Raw genomic sequence first — 19,758 nt, forward strand, 5'->3', positions numbered from 1 at the left:
ACTGTGGAATAGATCAAGACAACAAGAAATGAAGTGTGTAAGCACAGAATGGTTATTCCTCACATAGAGAGCAAATACTTTTGTAAACTATAAGCTTGGCTTCCTGAAATCTGAAGATCTCACAGTGATTGACTTGGGTGTCTAAAAGGGTGAAAGCACTAGTTGAAGTTTGTCTGGTGATTAAGGCATACAAATTTCTCTCTCTCATATCCATTCTCTGTGGTCTGATAAGAGACCTCACACAGCAGTCATGGCAGTGACACTATAAGCATTTATTTCCTCTAATCAAATGCTTTATGAAACATTTGGAAATGATAATTTTAAGATCACCACACCTTGTTGGATTGGAATGAAATCTATTTTGGCAGTCACCTGGTGGAGGTAGACTGCCAGAAAGCCTTTCCCTAGATAATGAACTTTTAAAAAAAAGTAGGTTTTGCAGGTGAAATTAACAGGTTCCTGTCAATCCACTTTGCTGTATTACAGGACAAATGCTGTCAAGCCCTACGGTTCTACACCACTTGGATGTATACAATTCTGTGGCCCCCTGCTGGAAAAAAAAAACTTCTGCTACAAAAAGACTACAGCTATTAGCTTTGTGAAAATCTTCATCTGTAACAAAAATAACAATTCCGTAAAGATTTTTCTCTTTGTTTTGAACACAAGCATAATTATGTTCTGTTGTAAAGTGGTGTTGTGTCCCACAGTTCTCACATACTACCTTGTTAGACTCAATTATAACTTCCAGGGTTACCATCTCAAAGGATTGCCTCTGTCTTTAATGTTAAGTCCACAACTAAGTGGCTGTATGAATTTATGATTAATTTATTTCCTTGCTCAGGAGCCCTAGTCAGGAAAACATCATCTGCCATGAGTTTTCCTTTACATCATTAGAAGCTGAGGGCACTTAACACCTTGAATGATCGCATGCTTATTCCTTTTATGACTTCCTCCCATGGGACATTTTGGAAAATATTTTATGAAGTGAATCACTGCCAATCTCTCATTAATCTGTCACCATGTTTACTCAGCAATTTCTGTACAATTGAAAACTTTTGTCTCATTTCTGTTCTTCCTCCAATTTACTGGCAAACTGGGGGAGGTGGGAATCAAAAGCCTCAAACATAAGAAAGAAATTATGCCACTAAATGCCCCAAAACTAAATTTAAATCTAAATAATAGAGCAGCCAGTATTGAATTGATGGTGTATTTATAGGCAAAAGTATTTAACAACTGATGTATGAAACCTGAAAAGCTGAGGACTAGCCGACTGAACAATCAAAGACAACCTATATAAATTAAAACTATTTGGTTATATATAAATTAAAACTATTTGGTATACAAATACTAACAAAACTCAAAGCATCTCAATTTAGGAAATAATTAAAATATGCAGCTACAGCAACAAATACTCTTTATTTAAATACTGAAGTATTAATTTAATGAATTCAAGTATTAAATATTGATTTTAATATTTAATTATTGAAACACTATCTCATTCTCGTGGTTTTCATCTCTTAGCAATAAAGCAAAACACATTAGGCACGAAGCCACTGTCCTAAGTAGTTTTGACTGGACTGGTTATATATTGGCAAAAGCAGGAAAAACACTTAAAAATATGGTTTTTAAGCCAAATGTCAAACACTTAAGTTTCCAAACCATCTGGTTTGCCAGTAATGCATATTACTAAATGGACATGAAAACCAGTAATGGTTTAGCTTTCTGCTTCTACAACCTCTACAAAATAATGTCAGTGGATTTAGGAGATACCTGTATGTCCTGGAAAGATAAAAAAGCTTGGAAAGAACAGAAAGGAGTAATGAAACAAAGGAATAAGTTACAAGGTTTTCATAGTACACTGAGAGATAGTAAGTAAACAGGTCTAAATAAAGCTATGAAAACTTATTCCTGTTTGTCTTTCCTATGTACATTTGGCAAGTGCCAGAATTACATTTCTTCTGAAAAAGCGTTTGTTTGTATATATATAATTTAAATAATTTCATAAGCAACATACTTTATATATCCATAAATAAATATTTTATATATCAATATATAAATAGAGATAGCTATAAAAATTGTTTAACTCTCTCAAAAGAATTTTTTTAAATCCCTCTAGTCCACTACCAACTTGCACTGGCAAACTTACTCTATTTCATAAGTAGTAAAAATGACAGCAAGAAAAAATAAATTAGTTTCACTAAGTACGTAGGGCTTTAGATAATTACTTTTTTATTTAACATTAGATTATTTCTCTTTTTATTTTATGAACAAAACCTGACAGTTCTGCATGGTTTTGGAAAAGAGAACTCCACGATTTCTGCAATTCAGAACTCCAAGCTACTGAAGAAAGATTACTACACAGGAAGTAGGGAGGCCAGAACAAAAAGGAAGTACATGCTGTTCACTTTTACAGGGAATCTCGGTCAAGGCACACCCTGCAGAGACCTTTGCTTGGTTTTAGCATGTGCAATAACAAATACTTATTGGAATTACATATAAAAAACACTGCTCATTAATAATTTGTTGAGAGTTTATTACCAAACCTACCTGTAGGAATAATGAAAGATTCTAAAGTAGCATTTCCGCGTTTACAAATATAGCCAAGTTTCTGATCACATTCCCGATTCTCCCATTTAGCACCTTTGCCAGGATTTAATGCTGCACAGATTTTTCCAGGTTCTGGAGAAGGGTGTCCTTAAAAATAATAAAAAAAAACACCACCAAAAAAAAAACCCCACCTTCAACATCATGGTTACCCTCCAAATTACTCTCACGTTCTAATCTGTTCCACACTAACTATAAGACATATTAACATATAGACAACAGTCCTTTAGACTGAATGGGGCAGTTGATTCCATTTAAGCAGTATTTTTTCACAGCAACCACAAACTGAGGTATTTATCCAGTTCACAATTTAACAGCCTCTTCAGAGGTCCAAAATCTTGATGAAAGGTATTAAAGTGCACTTATTCATTTTGTTTGGGGTTTTTCCCTTTCTAAACAAAGAACGTCTAAACTCCAGAGCACAATCTTTACGTGTTCAGTAAGCTAGTAAAATTCTGTACTTAATATAACAGTAAAGACAGAAAAATAGTAAGGAATTATTTTGCTAATACGAACTTCTTATCCACTTGTCTAAACAATACAACAATAGCAGGATATTTCGATTTTTTCAGTTAAGATTAGCATTAGCACTAACAGAAACATCTAGTAGAAAAGCAGAGCCTGTAAAACAGAGCAAATTTATCCAATAAACCACATGAACTTTTCAAGATCTGATCTAATGTGATTAAACTTACTGTGGATTTTCTTTCATTACTGAACACATGCCACTATACTACATAACAAGCAAGTGTCTGTACTGCTCAGCAATAAACACAGCAAACCAATATTTTTTAATGTGCAGGATTGTTCATTGAAAATTTCCTTATATCATTATGATTTCATTACCTTAAATTATAGTTAGCCTTATATTTGCAGTCAGGTTATCTCTTCTTTCCACAGGAGAAAAAAGATATGCTTACCTCAAAAATACAACTTCTAATTGTTTTAATGCACAAAAAAGTTCATCTGTTGGCTGTTGGCTCTCCCAAATGCCTAATCAGCATCATTTTAGTTTAAATGTAGATAACTTAGTTCCCATGTTTTTGCATTATTTATTTAAGGCTAGCGAGATGGAAGAATATGAAGCTTCCACAAATTCTTTTAAAACATACTAGTGGAAGAACAGCCACCTCTTGAACATCCAGTGTAGTGGGAATCAGATAGAGAGAGGTAGGCTGACCAATGTAAAGTCATGAAGGAGACAGCACAAATATAAAATACGTTACATGGACTTAAAAGTATTACCTTTGAATGAAATTATGGAACATAAGGAGTTAAAGATAAATGGAGCCCATTTTGGTTACACCAAAACCCACCCAATTCTTTATACGACAAGACCTGGCAGTTTTAACAACCATGCACAACTCCCCTTAGTACTTTGGCTCCACCTCACAATCAGTTTTCCCCAACTCTTCATTATCTGCAGATCTGCATCAGTGCACTTGGGTGACAGACCTATAAACACCTTCGCAGCATCTTGCAGTTCAGCCTATCTGTTTGCCTTGTGTGCTCACTCCATTAGAGAACTATTTATAAAGTAGTTCTGTTCACTCTTCAAAGCGTACCTACTTGAGAAGCTGTTCACCTAAAATGTGCTTTTGGCTTTATCTACACAAGGAAGCCACTGGGTGATAACAATGGAACGTGCATTTAGTTACCGCAGTTTAAATACGTGACATGCTCAATGAAGATAAAAAAGTGTTTACACTGCATAAGTTTAGACATCTACTTCAAATTAGTCTCCAAAGCCTTCCTGAATAGCCAGTGCAAGGGAACAAGGGTCCTGCAAAAAGACACCTTAACACAGGTACTCTGAGTAGTAAACCAGAAAAGTACCTCTTCTTCACTGTGTACATGGATGGCATAGACTAGCTTTTTAATAACTGCACCAGAGTTCACAGAACTGCAGGTATGAAGCTGCTGGGCTCGCTTCAAAGTAAACTAGCCTAACATGTTCAATTTGTGTTACTGCCAAGGGTCAGTTAATCCCAAATGAAAAAGAAAATTTAATCTTTAAGCAAATAACTAAAACAAATTGGAAAGGAATTAAAAAAACCCAAAACCTACAAAGAAAAAAAAAAAAAACCAGACTGACCAGTCTAATCTCAAAAATGAAGACACATATAGCATCAGATTTATTCTGTATTCATACAGAAATAAACTAAGAAGATATACAAATGAAGCGTAAATAGATGACTCTTTCCTCTGGATTTTGAGGCTGCCATTTACATTATGAATAATAAATCAAGTCCAGTGTGTATCCCTAGCACAAATGGCGTTAACTCACAGTGTTTATAGCCACAGTCAGAATCTTTCAACATCAAAACAAGCTCAATAATTGCAGGAGAATAGAGTACTAGAAAATAAATATGTTACACAGTGACCAAATTTTTACCTTTTAAACTGAGCAGCAACATATGTAACCTTACCTGGAACCCAATTTAAGTATCGAAAAGGAGCACCACCAACCCATTGCCATCCACTGTTGAAATTCAAACTGTTAAGACCAAACCAGAGAGCAGAACTCAGTCTGCCAGTCAAACCTAAGTAAGAGACAAAGAGAGATACTGGATGTGCACAGCAAGAGCAAACACTTTCTCAAAACTTGAGAACTGAATTCTAGCTAAACTGTCTGCTTCTCATTTTTTAGAAGTTTTAACAACTTTTAATCTTTCAGTTAAGGTGGGTACACTAAACCTGCAAAACACGTCATCTCACATGTATCACTTTAGTTTTGGAGTTCCACATTCTTAGGTGTGGAAAATTTTATTACAATAGAAAACAAAATGACACTTCTGCATGCTCTTTGTAAACCAATGATCATAAATACGAAACAAATCACCTTTTTCCAGAACTATAAAATATTAAATTGATAAAGTTACACAAAAGGTCACAAAACTGAAAATCAGTTTTCTAAAGTGAAACATGAATAGTTTCCTGTTGTATATTTTCTTTTCCAATAAAATTAACAAGTTTCAAATTTACAAAATATTGTAAAGTTAAAAAAAGTTTGCATTTTATCAAACTATATTAATTTGTGATCATTCCAATCATTGTCTTATTAACAGTACGTACTGTATATTTTTCAGACTCATTTCACTTCTTTAGCCAATGATATGTCAGGCTTCCAAAATCAGTTCCAACTTACAGCTTTAGTTCTGAAAACCACCTAGAAATATCATACTTATATATGGTCCTTCTGAACTCTCTAGCATTATTTATAGTCATTATTAACCAATTGTCTATCTCTGCCTCTTGTGTAAGACTTGGAGGCCCAGCTGGATGATGGCTGATATTTTTATTTAAATGTGTTTCTACATAGCTCACAGGAAATCATTGCGCAATATATATATTACTGATTTCTGCTTCTACCAATGCCATCATGCAAATATGTAATTTTGCTCTATGTATTTTAGTTGTCTTTGACACCATGACTATGGGCAACACTTGAAGCATGGCAAGGTTAGAAGGTGGGGTAGTTAAGCACTGGAAAGGACTGGAATGTCATACCAGAGCCTGATTTGGCACCAACACATTAATGTGTTCCAGTACTTCCTCTCTACAAACAAGTTGTGGTTAAGACAATCAAGAGCTGAGCATGGCAGGAAATCCTGGTACTGCCAGGGCAGCTGTAGAATAAAAGTCTGATTTTTACATACATTTGGCACCCATATCCACTAGTTTGCAATTAAAACACACCTACTAATAATTCATTCCTATATGTTAGTGCCAGATTGCTCCCTTGAGCATCAATTTCAACAATATTTTTCATCACGCTCAGTAAAAAAAAATAAAAAAAGACCCATGTTTTGTCCAAATCCTAAAATTGAAAACAAAAGTTTAGACAGAACAGACTGTTCATAGCATTAAAAACAGCTTTCTCATTCCCCTAAATTGGAGAAATATGGATTTGACAGATAAGGACAGATAAGGAATATGCTGGATATTTCCATGCAAAGAGTTACAGTCAACAGCTCAATGTCCAAATGGAAACCAATAAGAAGTGGCGTCCCTCTAGGGTCTGTATGAGGACTAATACAATATAATATCTTCACCAATGACACAGACAGTGGGACCAAGTGCCCCCTCAGCACATTTGCAGATGACGTCAAACTGAGTGGTGCAGTTGATTCGCTTGAGGGAAGGGGCAGCACCCAGAGAGTCTTTGACAGGCTCGAGGAGTGGGCCCATGTGAACATCATGAAGTTCAACAAGGCCAAGTACAAGGTCCTGCACCTGGGTCGGGGCAGTCCTCAATATCAATACGGACTGGGAATAAAGGGATTGAGATTAGCCCTTTGGAGAAGGATGTGGGGATACTGGTGGATGAAAAGCTGAACATGAGCCAATAATGTGCACTTGCAGCCCAGAAAGCAAGTTGTATCTGGCACTGCATCAAAAGAAGTGTGATCGGCAGACTGAGGGAGGGGATTCTGCCTGTCTGCTCTGCTCTAGTGACTCCCACCTGGAGTACTGCATCCAGTTCTTAGGTCCCCAGTAAAAGACAGACATGGACCTGTTAGAACAGGTCCAGAGGAGGGCACGAAAATTCATCAGAGGGCTGGAACATCCCTCCTGTGAAGAGCAGCCGAGAGAGTTGGGGGGTTTCAGCCTGGAGAAGAGAAGGCTCTAAGGAGACCTTATCACAGCCTTTCAATATATAAGGAGGGCTTATAAGAAAGATGGAGACAGAGTTTTTAATAGCGCCTGTAGTGACAGGACAAGGGGCAACAGTTTCACAATGAAGGAGGATAGATTTAGCTTAGATGTTAGGAAGACATTTTTTACTGTGAGAGTGGTAAGACACTGGAACAGGTTGCCCAGAGAAGCTGTGAAATCTCCATCATTGGAAGTGTTTGAAGTCAGGTTGGATGGGGCTTTGAGCCTGATCTAGTGCACAATGTCCCTGCCCATGTCAGAGAGGGTAGACTAGCTGATCTTTAAGGTCACTTCAAACTCAAACCATTCTCTAATTCTCTGATTCTATGAACTTACATATTACAACATATAGCTTATGGCATAGAATAGTTTATCTTCCAACTGATGTGACATATTCAAAACATTTTCTGATCTATTTAATAGATGAATTAGTGAACTATTTCTTGTGTGTACACAGGCTAAAAAGGTAATAAAAAGGAGACTGCCTCATTGTGGAATGTAAATATATTCAAGTACAAATTCAGGAGAGAATTTTCTCAGAGAAGTTTGGAAATTACTTTGAAAATCATTAAAGGAGATGGAAAATAAACCAATCTATTTGCAAGTCCTTTTGTTTATTAGTTCTTTTTTTTTTCTTTTCATATTTTAGCACATACTGATGATACAACAGCTTTAATGAGATAGGCCAAAAATGATGACTAGTACACACAATAAGTAGAGCACAAAAAGGATGCAATCATCATATCTGTTTATTTGGTTTACAAACCATTTTGCATTTTCCTGCATTTCAACATTCATTCTTTATTGCTTGCATTACTTAATTGCTGTATTTTTTAGTTACTGTAACTTTCTGACAATATTTAATCAGGATAAAATAGCCATTACCTGTCTGATTTTTCCAGCTGAATCATTCAAGATAACAATTTAAATCTACTAATTACCAGAACTGAACAAATAACTGTTTTTAAGATGGACATGCTGTAGAAGTGTCTCTGTTACAATAATGCACTTTTGTAAAAAATCTGATGGATAATATTACTTTACCTGTCAGGTATGTTTGTTCATGCAACTCTGTGATGCTTAATAACTCCGCCTTCTGTTGTTGACAGCTTTTTCTTGCCTGGTGCCATTTCAGAGCTGCCTCAGAGTTTATCTGGTACTGAACATTTGTTAAAGGATCTGTATTCCACAATAAGTCAATATTATTAACTGTAGGGAGAAAAAGAAATGTGTAACTGATCATGAAGGTGGAGCCAGATAAAATATAGAATAGATTGCACAGCAAAAGTACACAAAACCTAAACACTTATATAAACAACTGGTTTGAAAGGAGTCCTGAGGCTCTCTAATATGTTGGTAAATCCAGGGCAAAGTTAAACCATGACAGCCATTTTGGACAGTACACAGATAATGAAACAAGGTCATCATTTTCTCTGGTATAACAAAGCTGCTGTTTAAGGTGGAAGATGAGTTGCTAAAGTCATGCTAAAAGAGTTGATTTGTCAGTGTGGAGAAAAAAAGACTAAAAACTTTCAGACTCATGGTAGCTAAGGTGTGTATCAAGCTGATCCTTCTTCTGAGATAAGAAACACCATTTTTTTTTACTAAATTTGGGTATCATGTAAGGTGGTTATGGATTTTCTTAATGTGATAGAGGTAATCAGACCCAAAGACTGAACACAAAACTTACATTATCAGCATCTATCTCACACTTTCCTGCAATTCCTGATTCATCTTGTACATGTACCTGACACCCTCATGCCTTCCTCTCTGCCACATGACCTGTGATCTCCTTGAATACTTGAACTTTGCACATTGAGGCAATGCCAGACTGGTGAAAATGTCATCCAGGCCTAACATTGCAAGTGGCCCCAGAAAGTACCACACTTCTTACACTGCTGCAGTCTGTGCTGGCTCATCTCACTGGAATCTCCACAACAAGCAACAGAAAACAGTGTGATTTTGCTTTGCCAAAAATGGAACTTATAGGAGGCCCCAACACTCAGCTAAATGTCACATGAAGAGATTAAAGTTGCATGACAAAAGCAGAATATAGCAGAGGTCACTGTATGTCTGCTGACAATGGGAAAACAACTGAAATTCCTGCAGCCTGTATCAGTTTCTCAAGTTGCAAGCTGTGAAAAATTTGAGAGAAAGAGGTCTTTTCCTTTTCCGAATCAGAAAGCTCAGAAAACTTAAGTGTGCAAGTAAGAGGAAAATGGTACAATAAACAAAGCTCAAGACAAAGAATGATACATGTTAAATGTTAACAGGTCAGTAGCCAGTTACACTTTTTCCCGTATTAAGTCTGACAGTATATAGATAACATGAAGGTTTTCTTTTCAAATTATCCTTATAAGAAAAAGAAAACAGCTAACCTAGTGTAATAATGACATTTGACTAAAAATGAGAACTTTCATCCCATTGTCATTATCCATGAACTGATTTCTGTCCAAAATACTTTATGACTATCAGAAGGCAAAAATTCTTCACTACGCTATGTTCCACAGGACCATAAATTCCTATGCACAAGCACAAGCCTGGGATAAAACGGAGATTGCAAAAATAGTAAGATCTATAATTCAGTAAAGAAAACTGGCTCTGAATTGATAGAAAGGGTTTTATAAATCTTGTACAATTACTAGAGGAAGAGGCAAACAAGTCTCAGGCATTCATCCAACCTTCCACATCACTCCCCCAGTCTTATAATTTATAGCTGACTTGCATATAGTGCTCTCCTGTAGAACTTTGGTCTTTCATAAAAATAAAGTTCATTTCTGAACCTTGGAAAATTTGTTTTTAAGGTATTGGAGTTCTATGAGATCAAATGTCTTCACAGAGCAAGATACTGGAAATTCTATATGCTATTGTTTAAAGCTTAGTATGCCCAGAGAAACCAGAAGATTAATCACTTTTCTGGATAATATATTTTAGCATCTAAAGTAATGTTAAACCACACCTGTCCTTAGTACATAACTAGAAAAAGAATAAAAAAGCTGAACTTTATCCCTACACAGACAAAATCAGCATGCATTTTTTTGTATACACTGAAATTAGTGAGAACTAGTTATTTCCAACACAATCACTACTGAAATCACAGAAGTACAATATGGTAAGTCAGAAGATTTCAGTCATATCTTTGAAGGTTCTCAGTTTTAAAGCAAAGCAAAGCAGACCAAAAATGAACTGAATTTCAAGTATAGCCCTTGAAAGACAAGTTCAAACTTACAGGAAAGACATAAAAGTCCTGACCAATGCAGACATTTATGACATTTACAATTCAAAACATGTCAACATGATTATCATATCAAAATATAGTATTTCTCCTGAATTAGGAAATGGAAGAATCTTGAGAGATTCTAATTTCAAAACTGCAAGCTGAAGTCTGGACCTTTACTAGCAGTAACAATAAAGTGTTCTTGTTCGTTTAGTTATCCATCGAAAGCAAGCTGGAGTCTCAGTCCAATACCCTTGGAAACTGCATGAATAGAATCATGGCAAACAAGAACTGAATATAAATCTTGTTAGACAGTCTATAAAGTAACTGCCATCACTTCCTCTCTAAGCATACAGTAAAGAAGGAATCTCATAATAAAGACATTACAGTTTCTGTGAATTTATATATATATACTATATATAGTATATAAAGATATTATGCTATCAATAGTAAAAAAAGTCTAAATTATACTAAACTTTCTTCGCATGCTTATCTTCACTTAAATATCTTTTCCTAAAGTGCTCATCTCTTTCTTTTTCCTAGATAAATTTGTGAGAGCCAAAGTCAGGTTATGAGGTCCAGATAAATCAGAAGTAACAACACAGTTAACCTCATATAACTTAGTTGACCAATTCACTAGGCATTTTGAACCAGACAACAAACCACAACAAAAAAACACCTTCAAAACATCTTGAAACACCAGCATGGGGGAAAAGCCTGTCACAAAAATTAAATTCAGTATTTGTGAATGAATACAAGGATGTAGATTTGCCCAATAATTAACATACCAGACTAAGACTATTTAATTATTTCCTTATTCTCTGCACTTCTTGTTTCCTTCATAGTCAGTGGCAAGTTTTATGCATCACTTATAAGGCTTTCTAACTCTTCACAGAAATTCTAGCTCTTTCATCTGTCAAGGAAGGGGCCTCAATGGACTGTTGCCCACTTGGATACAGCTATAGGCACACCTCACGACACACTATCCTGACAGTCTTAGGCTGTGCAACCTATTTTCTTCCCCAACACCTACTTCTATATTGCAGTGCAGTATACAGCTCAAAAACATACAGTGTAACCTGTAAAGAACCAGTACTTCCTAGGCTACTAAAAATTGTCTGATGTAGCAATGCTTCTCAGTTTCTTCCTGTGGGATTTAAGTTTCTACTGTCACTGTATCAGCATCTCTTTTTAAAGCATCAAATAAAGAGTCATACAATTATATTATCTCCACTGGTCAAATTTCTACACCTCTATTGAGTATAACAACTGTTATAAGTATAGTCTTATGCCCTTTTGGGGAATTTTTGAGCTGGTTTTGCTCACAATGAAAAAAAGCGGCTGGTCCAATCATAATTTTACTGCATGTCCAGGCCCCAGTATGAATGAACATTGTAATAGTCTGCATCACATATTTTTGTATTGGCACCTTTTCTCCCCAGACAGTTTAAGAAACAACAAACACTTTAATGTTATTAAATTAAATTTAACATACAGACTTAAACACTCTGTCTTTAAAGGTGCTGTTGGAGTTCATTAACTTATTACTCTCTCATGCAGTGCGTTCCTCTTTCATAGGGCTGACTAAAACTTCTGCTACCACAACCTCTCATTAAAATATATGACCAAAACTCAAATATTTTATAGCCAGTATTGAAGAATCAAGAAGGAAATATGCAGGCAATCAGCATAAAGCAGCTTTTTCCAAAAACAATCACAGCCATCTGAATGGATTTCCTTGAATTATGCCAAAGAATTAAACAAAATTTTAACGATGCCTCCTATTTGCTATATTTAAAAGAATGCCAGACAGGTAGCATTCTTAAGTTGATCTTGCATGTGCTGTATAAATGGGATTGATATTCCCAACATGTTTTTAATATCTTGAAAATAGTACTGGCATAGAAGAAGAAAACATGCAAATTTTATTTGTCTGAAATAATGAATGCAACATCCATGGAAATCAGGCAAGGGCACTAATACTTCATCACCAAACCAGTTAAGATCAACCCAAACTGTTTTATTCACATCAAAGGAAAGACATATTTTTCTCCTTAGCTCTGATTGCAGTCAAAACACAGTAATAAAGAAGGGAGGGAGAAGTGCTACCTCTCTCAGTATGACAGAAGCAGCTTGCAGACAAAATGCTTAGTACATATTTTACAGAAGTTCAGAAAAACTTTATCCAAATATAAAAGAATTCAAATACATACAGGCATATTACTCCAATTTAAGTATTTAATATCAACATTTCTAAATAAAGTTTGTATATTCATAATACTAGAGTTGAAACTATGCTCAAACCAGGGAATGTAAAATACAAATACTTCTCATTGATTTTAAATACAGAACTACAATGCAGCATACAGATTTGGGAAATACTGGGATTTTGTAAAAAGTTCATGTAAGTTCCTTCATGTTTAAAAGGCAACTCATTCTACAAAGTAGTCTTAATTTTCAGTTAAGCTGTATTTTATCTTCCAATTCTGCTGCACAAATTTCTGCACAACCTTTTGCATATGCTAATGTAGCATCTTTAAATGTAATTAACTTGCTGTTTAAGTAAATGGAGTAATTACAGATTTCAGCATGTGATTAACACACTTGCACCCAGATGTAGCAGGCCAATTTTTTTTTTTTATGCTGAGCCCTATATTTGCACATTTAAGCAGTTCCTAAAAGGATAGCAGACTGAATGGAGACAGAAAAATGCACCATTTCAAACTGTATTTTGTACAGTAAAGCACATGACAAGGATACCAATATTTCCAGGCAGCTGAATAACAGCACAGCAGTCATGAACATACAAAACTTACATTTCAATGGGCAAAATCCATATATCTTGTCAACATCAAAGTCTGAAGTGGTTCCACACCAGAACCAGCCATCTGATCTGCCAGCATCTGTGCAGTCAGCATACCATTTATCACCAAACTTAAAAGGGAATACACAAGGTGCTCCATTGGCATTTCCTTTCACTGTGTAGGTATCTAAGGAAACATAATAATTTAAAAATTACTAAGCAATAATAAGCACAGGATATATATCAGTTCAACTTTATGTTCATGTGATAGCATATTATAGAAAACAGAGCTCCTTAGCTTAGTATAAAAACTGTACTAGAAATGGAACATTGATAATTTTTGCTATCTATGTCTAAGCTAATACCCATGTCCACAATGACAGGAATTTTTATTGCTTAAGGAGACCACTGACCAGAACTGACTGAGCCAAAAGTACATTCCCATCCTAAATTTTACATGCACAACAATCAAAAGTATAAAATCTACACAGTTAAGCAATTTTCTTTTTAAGCACAAACACCCGCTGATTATTCTGACAGTAACCCACTCGATAGCTGACCATTTTAGACAGGGAAGAGCGTGTTCATACAAACTTGCTACCACAGAGTGACTGCAATATGCTACGCCCAAACAAAATTTCCATTGGCATCTAAACATAATTTTTGTTTCATCAGAAACCTGACTCAATGAAACTTCTCAAAGTAACAAAAGCAGTCTTCTGTGCGTGCACATACAATGTACATGCATTGATGGAAGTACATACAGAGGAGCACTACTTGACAGAGACTGCTAGAGAGGTGACATACTGAGGTCGCTGTCATGGACCTTATAGAAAATGAAGGAGGAAGGAATGGCAGACCATCACTCCACCTCCCCCCTGCCTCCTTTCACATAATTTCCTTTGCTAGGGCTCTTTTATTCTGGCTTTAGACCAATGACTAGTACTGTAATCAGCCATTGCGTAAACCACAGAGAATGCATCCGTACCTCCCTCTGCGACCACTTCTGTTTATCAAAGAATACTAAATTGGAACCCAAATGTGTTCCCAGATAATTATCATAAATATATGCATATATGTACATATGTATGTATCATAGATAACTTTTTCAAAATTAAATATTTAAAGTATCTTATTTATCTAACACTTCAGCGCTAACTCTGAGGCTCACTTCAAACACCTAGAAAGGCACTTTCAATGCACTACAGCTGAAGATATCAAGAGTTAATGAAATCCTTAGAAAATAATAAATATTTGCTCCCTAAGAAAAAAAAACAAAAACAACATTATCAACAGACAGATTATGTAAGTACACTTACACTACGTCTTTCTGTACACATGTATATATTAACAGCTATCATTAACAGTTGTGTAATAGTTATACACATGTTCTGAATAACTGCAGATGTTTTTCCCCTCTCCAAATGAATAGCCACCAGGCATCATCTATCAGAACTTTGACAACTTTGACAAAAAAGCAAAATGAACCCATCAAAAAACATAAAACACAACTCAAGTATTACTGATTTCACCAGACGTCACACTCACTGATCATTAATGAGATGAAGGAAATTCTCCTATACTTCTAAATATTTTAATTAGATACACATAGAAATTAGTTTGAAATACAGAAATTAATTTGCAGAACTTTACCTTCATAGCCTCGAGAACACAGATCGTCTGTGGTTCCGTAGACTTTCCACCTACTCCACAAACCAGATCCCTTGTACAGCATAATATTCCTTTCCTGTCTGTTTCCATAGTTGAAAAACAAATCTTCCCCTTGGATTGCAAAGAGAGTCTCATTTCTGCATTCCCATCGCTGAAGTTCACTAGCCTTGTCACAAGGATACAGCGTGATCGGAACCCAGTCTTTCTTCGAAGGCACTCCCAAGCACAATTTCAATGATACGCTCATAAGCTGGTGATCTGAGACCCACCTGAATTTTTGTGACTCATTTTCTTGAACGCAAGGAGCAGTAGTCACTGAATTAGAACTTTGAGCCAGTACACAGCGCTTGTGATCTTCATTGTATATTAAGAAAATGCTAGTATCTGTAAGATAAAAAACAGTGGAATCATTTGAAGTAGCTTACCTACTATCTAAATGAAATATACATCTGGATACTACTCTTGGGGTAAAAATCTCATCATCTGTTCAGGAAAAGAAGGTACAGTACTCCTATGGCCTACACCTGTCAAAGTGACTGTAGAATGCAGCTAGTTTAGATGTGAGGACATTTCAACTGTTTTGAGTCAGTGAAAGCATCCACCCTCAAAAGTGCAAGGCAGCAGACATGCAGACCTCATGTCTCCTATAACTTTAAAGCATTGGTTAAACTGAAGAGGATAAACACATAGTATTTTTCCAAGCTGCACCCATGGGAGTTACTGAAACAAGGGAGCCACTGCACACTGCAAATCCTGACACTGAACACTCCAGGAGCACTGGCTCCTTGATCCTGGCTCCCAGGCACGAGGAGATGACAACAGTCACTCAGTTCTTCAGGCTCCATTTCCCCATAGTGGGGGTTCTGTTTCCATAAGCTCTGCTAAAATCCTTAGAGTCTTAACTGAGAGGAACTAAGCTTTATACACAAGCTACTTGTAGGGCTAGAACAGCATATTTGTTTTTCGCTCAACTGCAGTCATCAGTGATTTCTTCCTCCTTTCTTACATTCCTCCATTATGAATGAAATGCTGACAGCAGTGGGATTTGCCGTCATCGGGCATGCCTCTTAAGGACTTACAAAAATCTTTGAGGCTCTCCACAGCTCCCAAAGTTATCTCCCCCTCTTAGCAAATAGTGCTTCTCAGCATGCATTTTCACGTATTGAAAGTTTATTTCAAAATTGTAACCACTAGAAAAGTATTTAACATGTCCTACACCTTGATGTGCTATGGACTGCAACATTTCTGAGCTGGTGCTGCAGAAAGACTGAGAATTTCTCTTTTCAGGTCCCCTTCAGATACATATTAGCATGGAAACTAAATAGTTCTCTCTGGTACTAGATCACAGAACGTAATAGGATGCACAAGGTCTTAAAACTATATTTTTACTAGGCTATAAGCTAGAAAAGAGAAATACTAATTTATGTGAATCTGGGGATTGAAGCTAATTAAAACATTATTTATTTTAGTGTATGATTACCAAATTAAACAAATTCTATTATGAAGAAATATTTAAGGAGAAAAACAGGTTAAACACAGAAAACTTTCCCTTCTCTGCTGAGGCTCCAGTGTGGAAATGGTCATACTTTACTGCAGAAGAACAACCTGGGAACAAATTACCACTCTCTCGCAGAAAGAGCTGACCTATACTTATCTCATCCATGGTTCAGTTTCCTTCTCCTGTCCTTTGACTTCCAATTCACTGGGAAGTAGCCTAAAACTGATGAGCACTGGAGACAGAAATTGTTGCCTTTTGCCAATCTGTTTTACTTACAGACAATACAAGGAAATGTATAATTATCACTGCTGGTGATAGCTTTTTTAATTCTGCTTTTCTACTAGCATTTAGCACAATGTTATTGCAAACTGATATATGCAATGCTTGCAACTCTCCCTTTCCTGAAAACTTATTCAAAGTTTCTGGTTAAAAGAGATGTCAGACATTTATTTTCACATGTGTTGAAAACACTGCCTGATCTTTCAAAGTGCTAAAACTGCATTTGTGGCCTAAAATAACATTCCTTATTTTATGCAGCTTATGGTATTAAAGAGAGGATGCTATGTAAATGAAAACAGTACCCCAAAGTCAAAAGCCTGGATTGCTGCACGCTACACCCAGTCTGAAAGGGTGCAGTTTTGGCTTCAGAAATAAGGCTAGAAATCTAAACAAAGAGGTTTGCCGGGGGGGGGGGGGGGGGGGGGTGGGGGGTGTTGGGGGAGGGGGGGTAAAAAAAAAAAAAAGTCAAATCTCTGGCCCCTGCTATTCTGACTGCCCCTTTACAAAGTGTTAGCAGCGTGTAAATGCAACACAGCTGCTTATACAAGAGCCCCAGTGCATGCAGGGCTCTGACAAGGAATACTATATAGGTAAGCAGCTAAAGAGCCAACACAGCCAAGCAGGTATTGAAAATAAGCTGGCACCAAAACAGGACAAAAGAGGAGGTAGCAGGATGCAGGAGCAACTGTGGCTGAGACTGTAGTTGCAGGACTTCCTTCCCCTCAGGGTTGCTCCTGTTTCATCCACGACCATGCAGCAGACTCATAGCATGTTCCTGTATTGCTCTAGTTTACAGCTTTATTTCTGTGTTTGTTCTCCCTACTTGGACACCAAAGAGGAGTCCCATACAACACTTCCCATGTGAGTTATTAGATAGCCTAGAAGAATATGAAACGAGTCAGGTATTTGTGCAATACTTTCTATGCCCTGCCATCTGTAAACACTTGATACCGCTCCTGTGAACACGATGTACCTATAAAATGGGCTGAGCAGAATTACTCCTGTCACCATTAACTGTGTTCCACTATTCTGTAGCAACATTTGTTATATAGCTCCCATAACAGGATGCCATTCTTCATTATAGATGAGCTGTAGGTGGTACACTTAAAGGTCCACCACAGCATGATCATGAGTACCGCAGTCTTGGTACTTTGAATTACACCAATTTCTAACAGAGTATCTGTATGTTGAAACTTAATCCTGAAAGGAGGTTCTTTAAAAGGCATAGGAACACGCCAAGCACAGAAACCAACTTTACCATTATAACCCATTATGGGGGGATCTAGCATCTTTTCCTCAAATGTCCCAAGGAGATCCTAACGGAATTTTTCTCAGAGGCTTTCATTTTTCTTCGCCTACCACACTGTGACTATTTGCCTATCTCTGGCCCCAATTATAATCCAAAGAATTGTGCCAAGTACTGTAAAATCTCACTGACCAAGTATCTTTCCACAACAGATATTTCCAGCATGCCAAGGTAGCTTCATTTCTGCAGCATTTGCAAACTAATCATAGATTATGCAAGTGTAAATCAAGAAGTAACTCGTGAGGCACTAGCAGTGTTAAAGCAGTGATGGAGAGCACCAGAAGAGCACACCAAAAGCCAGGGCAGGTAGGGGGGAGTAATGAGGCAGCCATCAGGTAGGATGACTGTCTTCTCCACACAGACTCTTCTTACCAGATGGCCTGCAATGATTGCTGCTAATTACACAAAGCAAGAAGGGTTACAAGGTAGTGTCACGAAGTTTTGCTTCAGTAGACCTCAAACTGGAAGAGTGGAGGATGCTGAGAAGCTTTCAGGAAGGACAGATGCAAAACTTTCACTGCAGAATAGCTGTGTGATGCAAATCACAGTCATTCTAAGAGTAAGCAGGTGCAAGCCCCAGATTTCACTAAGAAACACAGCTTTCATCTGTTTTCACAATTCTAATCTGTATCAACACCTCAGCTACCTTAACACACACACACACCCCATGAAAGCCATCTGCCGGGAGCAGGTCCCCAGGCCCGTTAAAGACCAGAGGACTGGAGGAAAGGCAGAGCCCCAACACCAGGCCCTTCCACAAACCTCGGTGGTGAGAAGGTACCTGAGGGAAAGCTGAATGATGGTGTTCAATCGATCAGGGACTGAGCCCCCAGAGCGGTGGGGGAAACTGAGGCACTGCCAGTGGCAGCCCTCTTGGTGCCCACACCACCAGGGGCACCCAAAAGGCCCCCTCATGCACCGGGCAGCTTCATGCACCGGCACCTCGGGGTGCAGGCAAGGAGCGGGAGGCAGCTGGGGTGGGCAGCTGCCTGCCCCGCCGCATCGCGGCTCCCCTCAGGCAGCACCTAGGGGGTTAAAATGGCCGTGGTCTTCACCTGTGTGGGTGTTCCCTTCCCTCAAGCCCCAGGTCAGGCTGGGCTCGGTGTCCGCCGCGACCCCACTCTTTTCTCGGCACATCTCTTCCTGCACAGCCCCTGGGGGCACTTACCCAGCAGCGCACAAACCGGGGGGAGAAGTGCGAGGCGAAGCAGGAGCAGGGCGGGAGCCATCGCCGCGCCTCCGCCGGTGGCGCCCCGCCGCTGAGAGGAGCGGGCTTCCCGCGGGCAGGTCCTCCGCACTTGTGAAGGGCTGGTGGATCAGGGGAAAGCGCTGGACTCGAAATGATAAGGAAATATCCTGTCACATGGGGCGTTTTGAAATAACAGGAATTCGCTGTTCAAACTTTGCTTTCCTAAGCTGATTTTTTTTTTCCTCCCCCCCCATCAGCGAAGGGAAGAGCCTTCTTCCAGGCACACGCAGGTGATAAAGTGGTGATAGCTGAGAGGAGGGCTGTTGGTTGGTTTTTTTCCTTGTCGTTGTGGTAGTTTTTTTTTTTTTTTATCCCCTCCGCGGCCCCGTCAGCTTGCACGTGGATCAGTGGTTTGTTTTCTGAGGAAAATCAGCCAAACCCGCGCCGGGGGAGCGGGACATCCCCCTCCTTTCTTTCCGAGGTGACCTCAAACAAAACCTCGCCGGAACGACCGGGTTTCTCCCGAGAGCGG

The 19,758-nt window shown here is 38.0% G+C and overlaps 1 protein-coding gene across 2 annotated transcripts in view; it reads right to left on the reverse strand.

The window, feature by feature from the left end:
• The window catches only part of LOC119146876 (macrophage mannose receptor 1-like), a 66,599-nt gene extending 47,132 nt beyond the window's left edge, over positions 1-19,467 (reverse strand). Inside the window, exons 1-6 of one of the 2 annotated variants that reach the window (XM_037385210.1) lie at positions 19,206-19,467; positions 14,937-15,338; positions 13,297-13,470; positions 8,308-8,472; positions 5,034-5,147; positions 2,548-2,694 (exon numbers count right to left, since the gene is read on the reverse strand). In XM_037385210.1, coding sequence (XP_037241107.1) covers positions 2,548-2,694; positions 5,034-5,147; positions 8,308-8,472; positions 13,297-13,470; positions 14,937-15,338; positions 19,206-19,266 — 1,063 coding nt within the window. In that variant the 5' untranslated portion in view covers positions 19,267-19,467. Of the gene's footprint in view, positions 1-2,547; positions 2,695-5,033; positions 5,148-8,307; positions 8,473-13,296; positions 13,471-14,936; positions 15,339-19,205 lie in introns of those variants that run through there. The other variant, XM_037385211.1, reaches the window with a different exon arrangement.
• Between the last annotated feature and the right edge of the window lie 291 nt (positions 19,468-19,758).

Source organism: Falco rusticolus, chromosome 4, assembly GCF_015220075.1.
Source record: "Falco rusticolus isolate bFalRus1 chromosome 4, bFalRus1.pri, whole genome shotgun sequence".
NCBI lineage: Eukaryota > Metazoa > Chordata > Aves > Falconiformes > Falconidae > Falco > Falco rusticolus.